This window comes from Heterodontus francisci, chromosome 19 (genome assembly GCF_036365525.1).
Source record: "Heterodontus francisci isolate sHetFra1 chromosome 19, sHetFra1.hap1, whole genome shotgun sequence".
Lineage (NCBI taxonomy): Eukaryota > Metazoa > Chordata > Chondrichthyes > Heterodontiformes > Heterodontidae > Heterodontus > Heterodontus francisci.
The window spans coordinates 65172693-65186122 of record NC_090389.1 but is presented as its reverse complement, the minus strand read 5'-3'; the positions used below and the strand labels follow the sequence as shown (position 1 = coordinate 65186122).

The 13430-nt window shown below is 45.8% G+C and overlaps 1 protein-coding gene across 1 annotated transcript in view; it reads right to left on the bottom strand.

Moving 5' to 3' along the window:
- efcc1 (EF-hand and coiled-coil domain containing 1) overlaps nucleotides 1-11862 on the bottom strand; it is a 116228-nt gene extending 104366 nt beyond the window's left edge. Inside the window, exon 1 of the mRNA XM_068051808.1 lies at nucleotides 10496-11862. Within this exon, the coding sequence (XP_067907909.1) occupies nucleotides 10496-11625 (1130 nt within the window). The 5' untranslated portion in view covers nucleotides 11626-11862. The remainder of the gene's footprint in view (nucleotides 1-10495) is intronic.
- Between the last annotated feature and the right edge of the window lie 1568 nt (nucleotides 11863-13430).

The following is a 13430-nucleotide window of genomic DNA, read 5'->3' as shown; positions in this document are numbered from 1 at the left end:
ATTGAAGCCTCATGACAGCAGACAAAACAGCCCATTTAGGGCAACAAGAAACCAAACATCAACAAACAACCAAAATTATTAATGAGCAAAATAAAACATGGGTCTAAAAGGTTTCCCACTGTGTGTCATTGGATATCAGCCACCTGGGAGAGAAAATTTACCAAAAGACTGCAGTATGGAGAAAAATAAATTTAAAAAGGAATCATTCGTGCAATTAAAATATGGACAAGCCACAGAATTTCCTAGTATTCAGTATAAGCTATTTCTCAACAAGTTAACAGTAATAATGTTATTTATTGCCATATTTAGTGTAAAAGCTCGCATGTCTCATAAACACGGTGGGTGCTGGATTTACTTGGTGGGATCTTACCAGCCAAGTAGAGGTGACTTTGGAGGCGGGCAGAGGGAAAATCTGCAGAATAGTGTTCCAGCCTTGGGGTGTTCTTACCGGATGTGGGTGAGAAATGGAAACAGCTACCCGCCCAGCAATGGTAAGTAGCCAATCAGTGGCAGGTACCTGGCCCCCTGGGGCCAGATTGGGGACGTCACCAGGATTTACCGGCAGTGGACAAGCTCTACGCTGCGGGAAAAGCCTGGCAGGTCCCCATAGTGGCCTCCCCGTGGTAGGCCGAGGGCCAGCAAGGCCTCCTTTATTTATTCTCCCTCCCCCTGCCCACCCATCGGAGCCACTTCTGCCACAGGGCTACAGCTGCGGCCACAAGCCATCCTTTGGAGGGGAACCCCCTCCACAATGTTCGCCTGGCGGGTGTTACCACAAATTATTTTTAAAATTTCACACATCTTCCGAGGTATCTCCATCTTGAGGCGCCCTTGCATTCTGCTGCCTGCCAAAGCAGCACCCACCTTTCCTGGTGGGGTTGCCGGCAGGACATGGCTGCAGGCCCTCCGATTGGGAAAACTGGGTGCTTGTTGCTTCTGGAGGCAGCTTCGTAATTGGCCACCTCTGTTAACATTTTGTAGGGGAGGTGGTGGTATAGTGATAATGTCACTGGACTAGTAATCCAGAAACCCAGGCTAATGTTCTGGGGACATGGGTTCGAATCCCATCATGGCAGATGGTGAGATTTAAATTCAATTCATAAATCTGGAATTAAAAAAGCTGGTTTAATTGTGACCATGAAACCAATGTCGATTGTTGTAAAAACTCATCTGGTTCACTAATTCACCCTTAGGGAGGAAACCTGCTGTCCTTTCCTGGTCTACATGTGACTCCAGACCCACAACAATGTGGTTGACTATTAAATGCCCACTGAAATGGCCTAACACTTCAACGGCAATACATGTTGGCCTAGCCAGCAATGCCCACATCCCACGAACAAATGAAAAAAAGGTTGGTGGCCAGGCATCACCAGTGAGCTTGCAACCTGTTTTTGGTCCTGACATCAGAAAATTTCCACCCCATACCTGCACTCATGCCTCCTGCCAGCCAAAAACATGCCTAAAAGTGACTAAGGCCTCCACATAAAACTAAATAGTATGCTATGAAAATGATAGTGAGGAATAATCTTAAAACTGTAATCTAATCTTGGGGTCAGATGATAATTATAATTTTCACAGTTTACGGCGACAACTACAACTTATTATTTTTAGTACTCAAACATGCCACTTGATAATGACATGATTTTATGTTTATATTTATTTTTGGCTTCTGGTCATAATGCATCTCCCTATCAGGATCCTAGATCAATGTCAGCCTGTCTGGATTTTGGACATCCCCCACCTTTCTACTCTGTTCTACTCTGCAACTCTTTGTAGAAGTGTTTCTAATTGTCCAATCCTTCACCCCTTTGCTGGTTTGCTTTATCTTATAACAGACTTAGGTTTGCAGGAACTGCATTCTAGATTCCAACAAGATCCCTTTGTACTGTTAACTTTCTTTAGACTCTACACAATAACACTTCGATGACTTTCTGTGATGAAGTTGATACAAAGCAAATCTAACTAGAGACATGTTTTAGAAAAATTGTGACGTGTTATTCAGGCACTAAGGACAGAGCTGATGGACCTATGCAACGAAGGAGGCCTGCAGCAGTTGGGAACCGAAAAGTTAGTGGAGCCAGCTTTGCTGTGGCTTTTTAACATCACCCGCAGCATTAGTATCCCACTTCCAGGTTTCCTAGCCAATCGGAGTCACGGGTGTGATGACGACCAACACCTGACTGTTCAAGCCTCACTACTTGAAGGGACCCTGGCAGGGATTAGAATGGATGCATGCTACTACTGTCAGGACACAGACAGCAACTTCAATGATGGAGCCTCAACTTTGGAAGATTGCCCCCTACCCGGTTCTCTAAGGCATCCCCGGAGGTCATGCCATGGGTTATAAGGGCCTGCAGAGACATAGGCCCGATTTTTACGCGCGCACCGCTGATCACAGCAGCGCGCTTTGAGGCTAGCCATCGCTGAGCCCCTGCTATATTACGTGTTGGGGATCATTTAAATGGAGGGGGTGGAATGGCCACCCCTGATGACATGGAGGGGGCGGCTGCATTGTCCCCGACAACGGCGTCCAGTGCCACCGCACAGGTGCTGGTGCCATTTTTAAAGGGATTCAAGCACTTCAGTTAAATTAAAATTTTTAAAGGTCCCACTCCTATAAAAATGTCAATGAAATTTTAATTTAACTTTGAATCCCCTCTCCACACCCCCATTGAGTACTCAATAAAGAAATTGACTTATTCCCCCCAAAAAACACCTTTTGCTATTACAAACTTTCCCCCCCCGAACTTCAGCACCTTTAACCCTCAACCCCTTCCCACCATCCCCACAACCAATAAGAAAAGTTCTCTCCACTCCACCCCCCAGCCCTGAGAATTTCACTCCCCCCCGCTCCCCACCAGTGTCTCGCCTCGGATTTCTAAATGGAGATCCGAAGGCACGGGAGTTCCGGCCACTGGCCAGAATATCAGCATGGGACGGCCGCTGGGTCCAGGTGAGTTAATTTACATGTATTGTAATTTATTTGAATATTAAAATGAAGGCCTCACCGCCAAGCGGCGGGGTTGGGGTGAGTGGTGGTGGAGGCCGCACTGAGGCCTCACAGCTGCCAGTAAAATGCGGCGGGACCTTCCCGTCATCAGGGGTCTTGGCGGGCCTCTCCCGGAAGAGTTTTCCAGACCCCCCCCCCCCCCCTGCCACAACCTCCGACGTTGGAGGGCTTGTAAAATTCCACCCATACTCTTCCCAGCGGACAGGAGGAAGAGGCCAATCTCAGAAATGAAGCAAGTGTGGCTGGAAGTGGCTGAGATGGTGGGCAGCAGGAGTGTGGGGCCTCACTCGTGAATACAGTGCCAGAAGAGGTTCCACAACCTCGTCAGGGCAGGAAAGGTGAGTGGCATATCATATTCAAGTGCTAACCCCCTCACTCTGACTTCACCAGCACTCCTCAGACCAAAACACCTTGCAACTCCATCCACTCCTTTCTCTTGAGGCACTTACTCATATCCTCATCTGAGCAGCCACCACTGACACTCAGCCTCATCTCTTGCCATCTCACACCTATCCCTCAAAGTCACCCTCCACAAATGTTGCCCCTCCATCATCTTATCACAATCCATTTTTCACACTCAGAACTGTCTGCTTTCTCTTGCTGCAGGAGAAGAGAGTGCAGACCTCCTGGGAGAGGCAGAGATCCGGGCTTGGCCCTCCAAATCACCACCAAAATTAGATACCACACAGTCAAATATCACACAACAATCACTCATGTTGATGTGGTGTCACCTGTAACTAAAATATGACCATCTACACAATGATGACTTTGAACTATTTCCCCTTGTCAGTTTCAATGCATGTCTTTCATCTCCCACAGGTCATTCAAGTGTGATGCTCGAGGTGGTGTAGCAGAGGGCTGAAAAGTCCTTAGAGGAGGGTATGGACTCTGAGGAAACACAGTCACACCACTCATGCACATCCTCCACCAGTTCAGATACACACACCTCAGTTGCGGGGGGGGCGGGATGGGGGGGGGAGCTTCAAGGCAGGTAGCTGGGTTGTCACACGGTCAGCCATACATCACAAGTGAGCAGAAGCAGGTGTTGGAGACACAGACAACAGTTGACAGTCCCCATCAGAGGCCACAGAATCCTTCAAGCTCTGCTCAACTAGACACAATTGCTGAGCCTCAAGAATCATCAACCAACAGCACTATTCCAGAGCAGCAACAGAAAATCTGTGAGGCCAATCAGCCTTTCCAGAGACACTGCAGATCATTGGAGAGAGATTGGAGGAATCCATCTCTAACATGAGTGGCATGATGTCACGACCTTTGCGCTGATGTCCACCTCCACAGAAACACTGGCCATAGAGCATCAGATGCAGCAGGCAACTGAGAACATGCGAGCCCTCAGCAAAGGCATGCACACTCAGTCTATCAGTTTAAATAGGATATAGGAAAGCCTTGCCTTGGTCGCTCAGCACCTCACTGAAGTGCAGCAAATGCTCTCCAGCTCTTACCTTTCGGTAAATGGTATGACAGGAGTCAAAGACAAGTAGTGGTGTGAGTGAAATGGACTGTGGGAACATTTTGTGTTTGGGGGGGACGCGGGGCAGTGGGTTCAGCATTGGTGAGCCACATGGCCTGCGCAGCCTCAGGTTAGCTGAATCGTGCCTGTATGAGTCCATCCTGGGCATCTCTGGCAGCTAGATGTGCAACTGCAGGGACCTCGGCCACAACAGACTCCTCCTCATCCTCCACATCCTCCTGTTTCTCCTTCTCTTCCTCTTCCACCTCTGAAGAGTCATCACCTTCCTCCTCCTGCAGCTGCAGTCCACCCTGCTGTGCAATGCAAGGCACAGCTCACCACTATCATTCAGAACACCCTTGTTGGTGCATAGTCAGGGGCACCCCCAGATCTGTCCATGCAGCTGAATGACTTGCTCAATGACCACTCTTGTGCTGATGTGGCTTCTGTTGTACCTTTCCTGTGCATCAGTGACTCATCACAGGTGGCATCAGCCATGTCCTTAGAGGATATTCCTTGTCTCCAAGCAGCCATCTGCTGAGTCTGCTTGGAGTTCAAAAGATCTGTGGGACACTTGACAACTGCAGAATGAAGGCATCATGGCAGCTTCCTGGGGATCTTGCACAGACATGCATGATTATCTTCCAGTGGTTATTTACCAGCTGAACATTAAGGGAGTGGATTCCCTTTCGATTGTTGAATACTCCAATGCACCAAGGCTCCTTAGACAGCACCTTCCAAACCTGCGACCGCTACCAACTAGAAGGACAAGGGCAGCAAATACATGGGAACACCACTACCTGCAAGTTCCCCTCCAAATCACACACCATCCTGACTTGGAACTATATCGCCGTTCCTTCACTGTCGCTGGGTCAAAATCCTGGAACTCCCTTCCTAAAAGCACTGTGGGTATACCTACCCCACATGGACTGCAGCGGTTCAAGAAGGCAGCTCACCACCACCTTCTCAAGGGCAATTAGGGATGGGCAATAAATGCTGGCCTGGCCAGCGACGCCCACATCCCATGAATGAATAAAAAAAAACTCCTGGCTGATCTGAAGGCGTCTTGTTTGCCACATGGGTGCAATCTATGACTTCTTGCACTTGTGGGAATCCAGCCATTGCAGCAAATACAAGGGCCTTCTTGTTCTGACTGGCCTCATCAGTGGCCAAGTAGACATAAGTGGCGGCCTTGACAAACATAGCATCAGCCACTTGTGAGATGTACTTGTGTGCAGCAGAAAGTGAAATCCTGCAGATGTCACCAGCAGATCTCTGGAAGGAACCAAAGGCGAAGAAATTCAGGGCTGTGGTAATGTTGACCACCACTGGCAATGCCTTGTTGACCCTGGCAACCTTTACATAGCCCAGGAAATGTGAGCGCTGGCAGTTACAGCCAGAATGCAGGGTTACTTTTTCAGACAATTGGCTTTCTGCATATTTAAATCACCGTCCCGCCTGTCCCATGGGGTTGCCTATGTGCTTTGAACCATGCACAGCTTAAATGCGGAATTTGACCAAATCATGGCAGGTTCCTAAAACACTGGCATTTCTTTCCTTCTTTAAGCCCTCGCATGCACTTACACGTGCTCCCCCTTGCAAGTTAACATTCACCTCATGCCCTATCCCAACAGTTTAAAAGGCAATATTCAAAGATAACTTTTCAGCAACCAGACCTTGAAGCTAATTAAAATCAGCATGGGAAATCTAATATATAGAAGCAATATATAAAAGGCTTTTATTAATGTTAGGTTGAGAATTGTTCAATTAGCATAGTTTATAGTCATGTAAAGTAAATGGAAATATACAATGACTTATTTTGAATGCAGGTTGCCATGAGACAGCAGAGAAGTTCTTATCTAGTGGACACACATATAATTACAGATAAAGGAAGTGTCTGGTGATTGATGGTATTTCTCATTCTGTATAGAATCTGGTCCTCTGCACTGAATGGAAAGATCCTGCAATGTGCCACAGCTATTGTGTTCCTGTGATTTACCCTGAATGCAGTGAATGCATCCAGGCAGGAGAAAGACAGTCATTTAATAAGATATTATCTTAGGCCTTCCGAACACCACAAACACTGGCCTTGAAGAAAAAAATAGTCTTAATCTAAATATACTGTACAAAGAAGCAATGGATAAGCTTTGTCTGATTAATTATTTTTCACCTGTTGCGTATAATCAGTTTTCTTAATATTGTAGATTAAGACACGGTGGACTGCCAATTTATAACATGTATGAGGAATGAGTCACAAAGTTACTTTTTTAACTAGAATATATTGGGTGATTTTTTCCATTCCTTACTGGTATTTTCTATACATACCACATAGGTTAATGATATCACTTTATCCTTCTTTCCAAAATACACCATAATACTTCTTGTGGCATTGAGTGATGCTGTCCTTTTTCCCAACCCTCAGTGGCCAAACTGAGTCACTGAAGACCTCACCGTTTTCCTGGCTACCATTATGGAAAGATGACTTGGAGAAGAAAGAAGGGAGCAGCAGAATTTTAACAGATCAGCCATTACCATTGTAAGTCTGTGTAGGGAGGTTTTTCTCATATTTTACTGGTACTGCAGACCTAGATTATTTATAACACTCATAGTGTGCAGGGAAAATGTTTAAATTTTTTTGTAGTTTTTCATACATGGAAGAGGAAATTGGTGGTGATGACACTTTGTTGTGACATTGACAGTGGAAATATGTTTGTTGCATCTACTGGTATTTCTTCACATGAGTGAACCAGGTGAAAGGGAAACCAAATTGTTACTTCAGATTTCAAATCTCAATTTAGGACAATTTATAAAAACAGCTGTAAAGTATAGCTTGACATATCTGTTTGGGGCTATTAGCACTGGATTTTCACAGCAACAGTAGCAGTCAAAATGGGAAGCAAAAGCAGCAAGAAACAATAGGCCATTGACTTAAAAATGAACAGATACGTCTTTGGTCTTAAGGATTCTCAAGTCATTTCTATGGTGGGTTTTATAGACCAGTTAGGGGAAGAAATTCATTAGTGCCACTAGGTTGGCATGAACTGGATGCAGAGGGAAGAATTTTAACTTTTGTCACCAGGCAAACAGTGGGTAATAGCAAATCAACATCCCGTTTTACATTTCGAGCGACTTTCTTTTCCTTTGAACCCTAGCCCCTTATTAGCATATTCAAGGGGCCTAACGACTGTTTAATTCAGACACCTGGATACCTAAAAAGACACCTTTAACAATTTATGATGGTGCCCATAATGCAGGTGCAGATTGGCTGCAGAATGTTGCAAACTGTTTTGTTCATGTAGGCAGTGGGGTCGATGTGAGGAGCGCTGATGATGGTAACTATATTCTAGTACATGTTGAAATCTTGGAAATGCTGCCACCCATTGAAAGTTCTATCCCAGTTCAACTGATAACTCCAGTCCACAGAGAAAGTGATTAAAGTGCTGTGTCTTGTAGACATCACATCTATCAGTTATTTGATGCATCTATAGATTACAGAATGGCTGATGTGGTAGATTTTCCCTGCAGTGGCTTGCAAGGATCCACTGGTATCAAAGGTTAGAGCTTTAGTAAACTTCATACCTACAGTGGTAGAAGTCCAGATGTCTGATGTAAAGGATGACAGTGATTCCATACTGAAGCAGAGGCAGTGAAGACAGGTGTCCTCTAACATGCCAAGGCCTATAAATGACTGACAGATGTCAACATAATGCATCAGGTGTTGCCACATCTGCATTTGATTTCAACTCACAAATTTGCCTTCCATTTTTAAAACTGCTGCCCATGAGCTAACTCGCACCAAGTCCCAATAACCCATCACCAATGCACGTGGGCAATTTGTTTGAGTGCTTGGGCCCTTTAAAGTTTTTGCACAGCTGTGCACATGTGGTAGCACGACCTGAACAGTAACATTCGGGTTGCTGCATGGCCACGTAACTTAGTGGAACCATTGCCACCACCCTGGTGCTTGCTGACCTACACTGGCTCCCAGTTAAGCAATGCCTCAATTTTAAAATTCTCATTCTTGTTTTCAAATCCCTCCATGGCCTTGTCTCTCCCTATCTCTGAAACTCCCTCCAGCTTTACAACTGTCCGAGATAGCTGTGCTCCCCCAACTCTGGGCCCTTGAGCATCCCTGATTTTAATTAGTGATGGCCATGCTCTCAGGTGTCCAGGCCCTAAACTCTGGAATTCCCTCCCTACACCTCTCTGCCTCTCTACCTCTTTTTCCACCTTTCAGACATTCCTTGAAACCTACCTCTTTCACCAAGCTTTTGGTCATCTGACCTAATATCTCATTATGTGGTTCTATATTCCATTTTGTTTGATAATGCCCTGTGAAATGCTTTGCAACATTTTATTACATTAGAGGCACTATATAAATACAATTTGGTGTTGTTGTTGTAAACCATGGAACATTAGGAGAACACAAACCCTTGGCATTTTTTTTTTGCAGCCACTTCAATTGCAGCAACAATTAACATCCTGGGACAAAATGGTCAAATGTAGAAATGGTACCCTCACAGCAACAGAAACTACTGGAAGGAACAAAATCCTATTGAACATCAATGCTTGTTGACAAAATCTCACTGTGTAGTGAGATTTAGGAGCAGGAGTAGGCCACTCGGCCCCTCGAGCCTACTCCACCATTCAATAAGATCATGGCTGATCTGATTGTACAGGTGTAGACCAGACCTCCCGGTGTAGTTTTGGTGAAAGGTTGGTGGAAATCCCAGCAAAATAGCATAAAAGCTATTATCATCATTTCTCTAGGGTTTTCACTGACCTTCAGTCAAAATTAAGGCAAAATATCAGGAGAACCCCCACAGAAGTTCTACTTATAGCATTTACATGCAAAATAGGAGGGGGCCAAAGATAGATCTTTGGAGATGCCAGAGATAACAGTGCAGGGTAGAAAGAGAAGCCATTGCAGGGAATTCTCTGACTATGACTGAATAGGTAAGTCTGGAACCAGGCAAGGCCAGTCCCACTTAGATGTACAATGGAGGAGGGGTGTGGGAGGAGGATGGAGTGGTTCAAAGGCTGCAGAGCATGAAAAGGATCAGGAGGGAACGTGCACCTAAACACAGTCATAGAGGACTTTGATTAGGGCCATTTCAGTGCTGCAGCAGGGCAGAAATCTAATTACAGGGGTTCAAACATGAAATTACAGGAAAGATGGGCATGGATTTGGGATGCAACAACACATTCAAGAACGTTGGACAAGAAAGGGAGGCTTGGGATGGAGTGGTAGTTTTCTAGGACAGAAGCGTGTTTATGAGGAGGGTGGAGATTTGAAAGGGAGGGAAACCATACCTGAGGAGAGGGACCTATTTATTATATTATCTAGCATGAGAGCCAGGAAGGTAGGTTGACTGGTGAGTGATTTAGTAGGAATAGGGTCGAGTGAGCAGGAGGTGGGTTCATCATGGATGAGATGAGCATAGAGAGGGCATGAAGATAGGAGAGAACCGAGAGAAAGATATGAGTTCAGGGCTAAGGTAGGGTGAAGTTTGGCTTGGTGGGCAATAGGATGGAAGGGATGTAGCAGAGGCAGCTGAATAGATGGTTTCAATCTTAGTGCCAAAGAAATCCATGAGTTCCATGCTTGTCATTGAGGTGATGTTGAAGGGGGCAGGATGGTTGGAAGGAGATGGCTGGTAGTGGGAAAAAGATGATAGGACTTACATTAAAGCTTGAAAACAACACAACCTGTAATATCGCGGATGTTTAAAAAGTAGGAAGTGTATTTGCCTGAGGGAGATTGCATAATAGGATTTTTATTTTATTTTCAATGTCTCGAAAAGTTTCAATGAGTTTCAACTTAAAACACAAATTAGAACATTTCCGAACCGATTGTAATGTATTATTGTTCTAGAACATTTAAACTTGCCCTTCAATTACAGATTGGATCAAATTGGTCTCTAATGAGTGTTGGAGTGCTTGCTTTGTGCAAACAATCCTTACTTGACAAATGAAAATGACTATTGTATGATACTCTTTACTGCGCGTCCTACCTGTAATATTGCAGTTCCGATTCCAGTTGTGCTACACTCCTCTGTAAGAATGGAACTTGTTTCGCTCTCGTTTCCAGTTCTTTCACTTTCTCTAGGCTTCCCAACAAAGCTTGGCGCGCTTCTTCCACTCTTTTCCTCATCTGCAATTGCTCCTTCTTCAGCTTCCTGTTGCACTCTTCCAGCTTCAGCAGAGCATCCTGCGATCTGCTCAACTCCCTCTCCAGCTCCTGGTTGAACCTGATTGCCTCTTCGATCTGCCCATCCCTGGAGCTGCGGATCAGCTCCATCTCCTTCAGTACGCTCTGCAGGCCCTTGCTCTGGTTGGCGGTGCTTTGGCGATTTCGGGAAGTGGCCAACCTTGTCCAGGCGAGGAAGCAGTTCTGGGATTCATGCTTGGCGTGACTCTTCCACAGCCCGACCTGGAGGGCTAGTGAACGAGCATCGCTGCTCTGTAAAGCGGCTCTCATGTCCTCCACCAGTTCTCGAAGGCTTTCATTCTCCAGTTCTAGCTTGGCGATCTTGTCTTCCGCTTCTTCCAAGGCTACGATGTCCTCATAACATTCCTTGCTGCAGGAATGGTGCTGTCTGCACGCCAGCCCTCTCCGCTGCCTGTCTACTGAAGATGCTCTGTTGCGCTTCTCCTCTGGAGGAGATAACGATGAAACGGACTGGCCGATGCAAATGGTTTTCTTTCTCCGCCTGAGCGGACTCCTCAATCGGATCTGAGTCTCAATGTGCTGGCTCTCCTTGCCGACCAGCAACCGCCCTGTCTCGTACTGGCAGCCGGCTCTGGTACTGAAATGACCGCACAGTTTGGCGTGAAACTGCCTGAAGCTGAGCTCCTTTGGCACCTTCTCCAGGATTCCCGCACACTCTTCTGCCTCTGAGTTCCCATCCAGCCCCAGGATCTCGCACAGGGTCTGGAAATCCTCCCCCGGGATCCTGCCTTCTCCCTGGCAATCCAAGTGGTGGAAGATTTCCTGGAGGTACTGATCCAGACCTGTGGCCAGGACGATGATCTCGTTTTCAACTCCCCGGTCCAGCCCGTAGTGATAAGCCAAAGCACTGACGATCCATTGCGTTCGCCGAGCGGGACACCTGTAGGGATCGCAAGTGTCGGATCTATCCATCTCTTTCACTCCCCCCTCCCCAAAAAATCACAAGCTCTGACCATTTCTCCAGATTTGGGCCGAGTTGTACTTTAAAGCCGCTCTCCCATCTTGCATGATGCTTTGCAGTGAGTGCGGGGGCTCTTGCCCAGTTTGTCACTTAGCTCGGATGAAGTCCGCCTCGCCTGATGCTGGGAATTTCAGCAGGCTCTGCTAGACTTGGAAGCGATTATCAAAATAAAAGTACACACGTATGTGACGCCACCGGGGGAGGGAGCGAGGGAGGGATGGGATGGCCCAGAACTTCCCGAAACGATTCAAGATGTTTCTCGGTACCAAAAAGACTTTGCATTTCTTTGCAGTGCCGGGTCTGATGAACCTCCAATAGTTTTATCCCAATTGCATTTTAAATGTCAGTGCAGTGACACGAGTTGCAGATGAACTGCGTCCAAACCTGTCTCTGATTGACTTTAAAAGATCCGCTTGAGCATTGTTACCAATTTGAATAAAGTTTTTTTTGAGTGGGTGGGGGTGGTTGTGGGGTAGGCAGACGATAGTTTACAGCTATCAGAAACAGACCCGCTCCAAGATATAGCATTGACTTAGTCTATCCCTTCAGTGTAACTACCTGCTTATTATACTGTACTGCGAATACAGATGACGGAAATTATCTTTTGACACAGAAACAGCCAGCCACATTGTGACGTGCATTTCGAATAAAACTACTCTGACAGAGATGATGCCTCGAATCGATTTTTGACGAGTCGAGTCGATTTTTGACAAGTCTGGGTATTCAAGGACTGTTCTCAGGATCTAATTTAAGATGTCCAAAATATGACACTTTATTAAATGTACAAATTATGCCACATTTTGGGGTTGGATCTGTAAGCTTATGTTCATGCCAATTATAAAAGGGAGTGAAATTCTGCTATAATTGTCCCTTACAGAAAAAATACCGATTTTAACTCAACATACGAGAGAAGTTCCAGGGTCAGGAGAGGGCGGTTAGTTGCAGCCTATTTAATAATCTCAATTCTGAAACTGAGCAGCTCTGGAAAGTGTAAGACTGGGGTTTTGGTCCTTCCCAGCTCAATTTTATTCCTCTATTTAATTATTCCATCAGCGAGGTTAAAACCTTGACTGTCTGTACTGTATGCTTGTCAGGGGTGGGGGAAGGGATTCCAGCACCAGTATGAAGAAGAATTTGGGTGGAAAAAAGTACTGTAAAATCACACCACATCTAATGTGCTATACATTTAAGAATTATATAATAATGTTAGTGTACTCTAGTGGTTAGATTTCGTTCTTTTCTGCAAACTCCAGGATTTGTTGCAATGTCGTCTTGTCCTTTTTTCAATGTTGCATTCCTATTTTTTATTCATTCTGGGGTTGTGGGCATCGCTGGCAAGGCCAGCATGTATTTCCCATCACTAAGAAAATGGTGGACCTTCTTCTTGAATGGGGTGCTCCCAGACTACTGTTAGGGGATTTTTACCCAGGGAGAATGACAAAAATGTGCTAGTCAGGATGATGCGTGACTTGAAGGGGAACTTAGAGGTGATGATGTTCCCATACACTTTGCCATTGTCCTTCTAGGTGGTGGATTTCACAGGTTTGGGAGGTGCTGTCTAAGAAGCCTTGATGAGTTGCTACAGTGCATGCATCCTGTAGATAGTACACGCTGCAGCCACGATGGAGGGGATGGATGTTTAAGCTGCTGGGATGGGATGGTCCTGAATAGTATTGAGCTTCCTGAGTGTTGCTGGAGCTACATCCATCCAACCAAGTGGAGAGTTTTCCAGCACACTCCTGACTTGTGCCTTGTA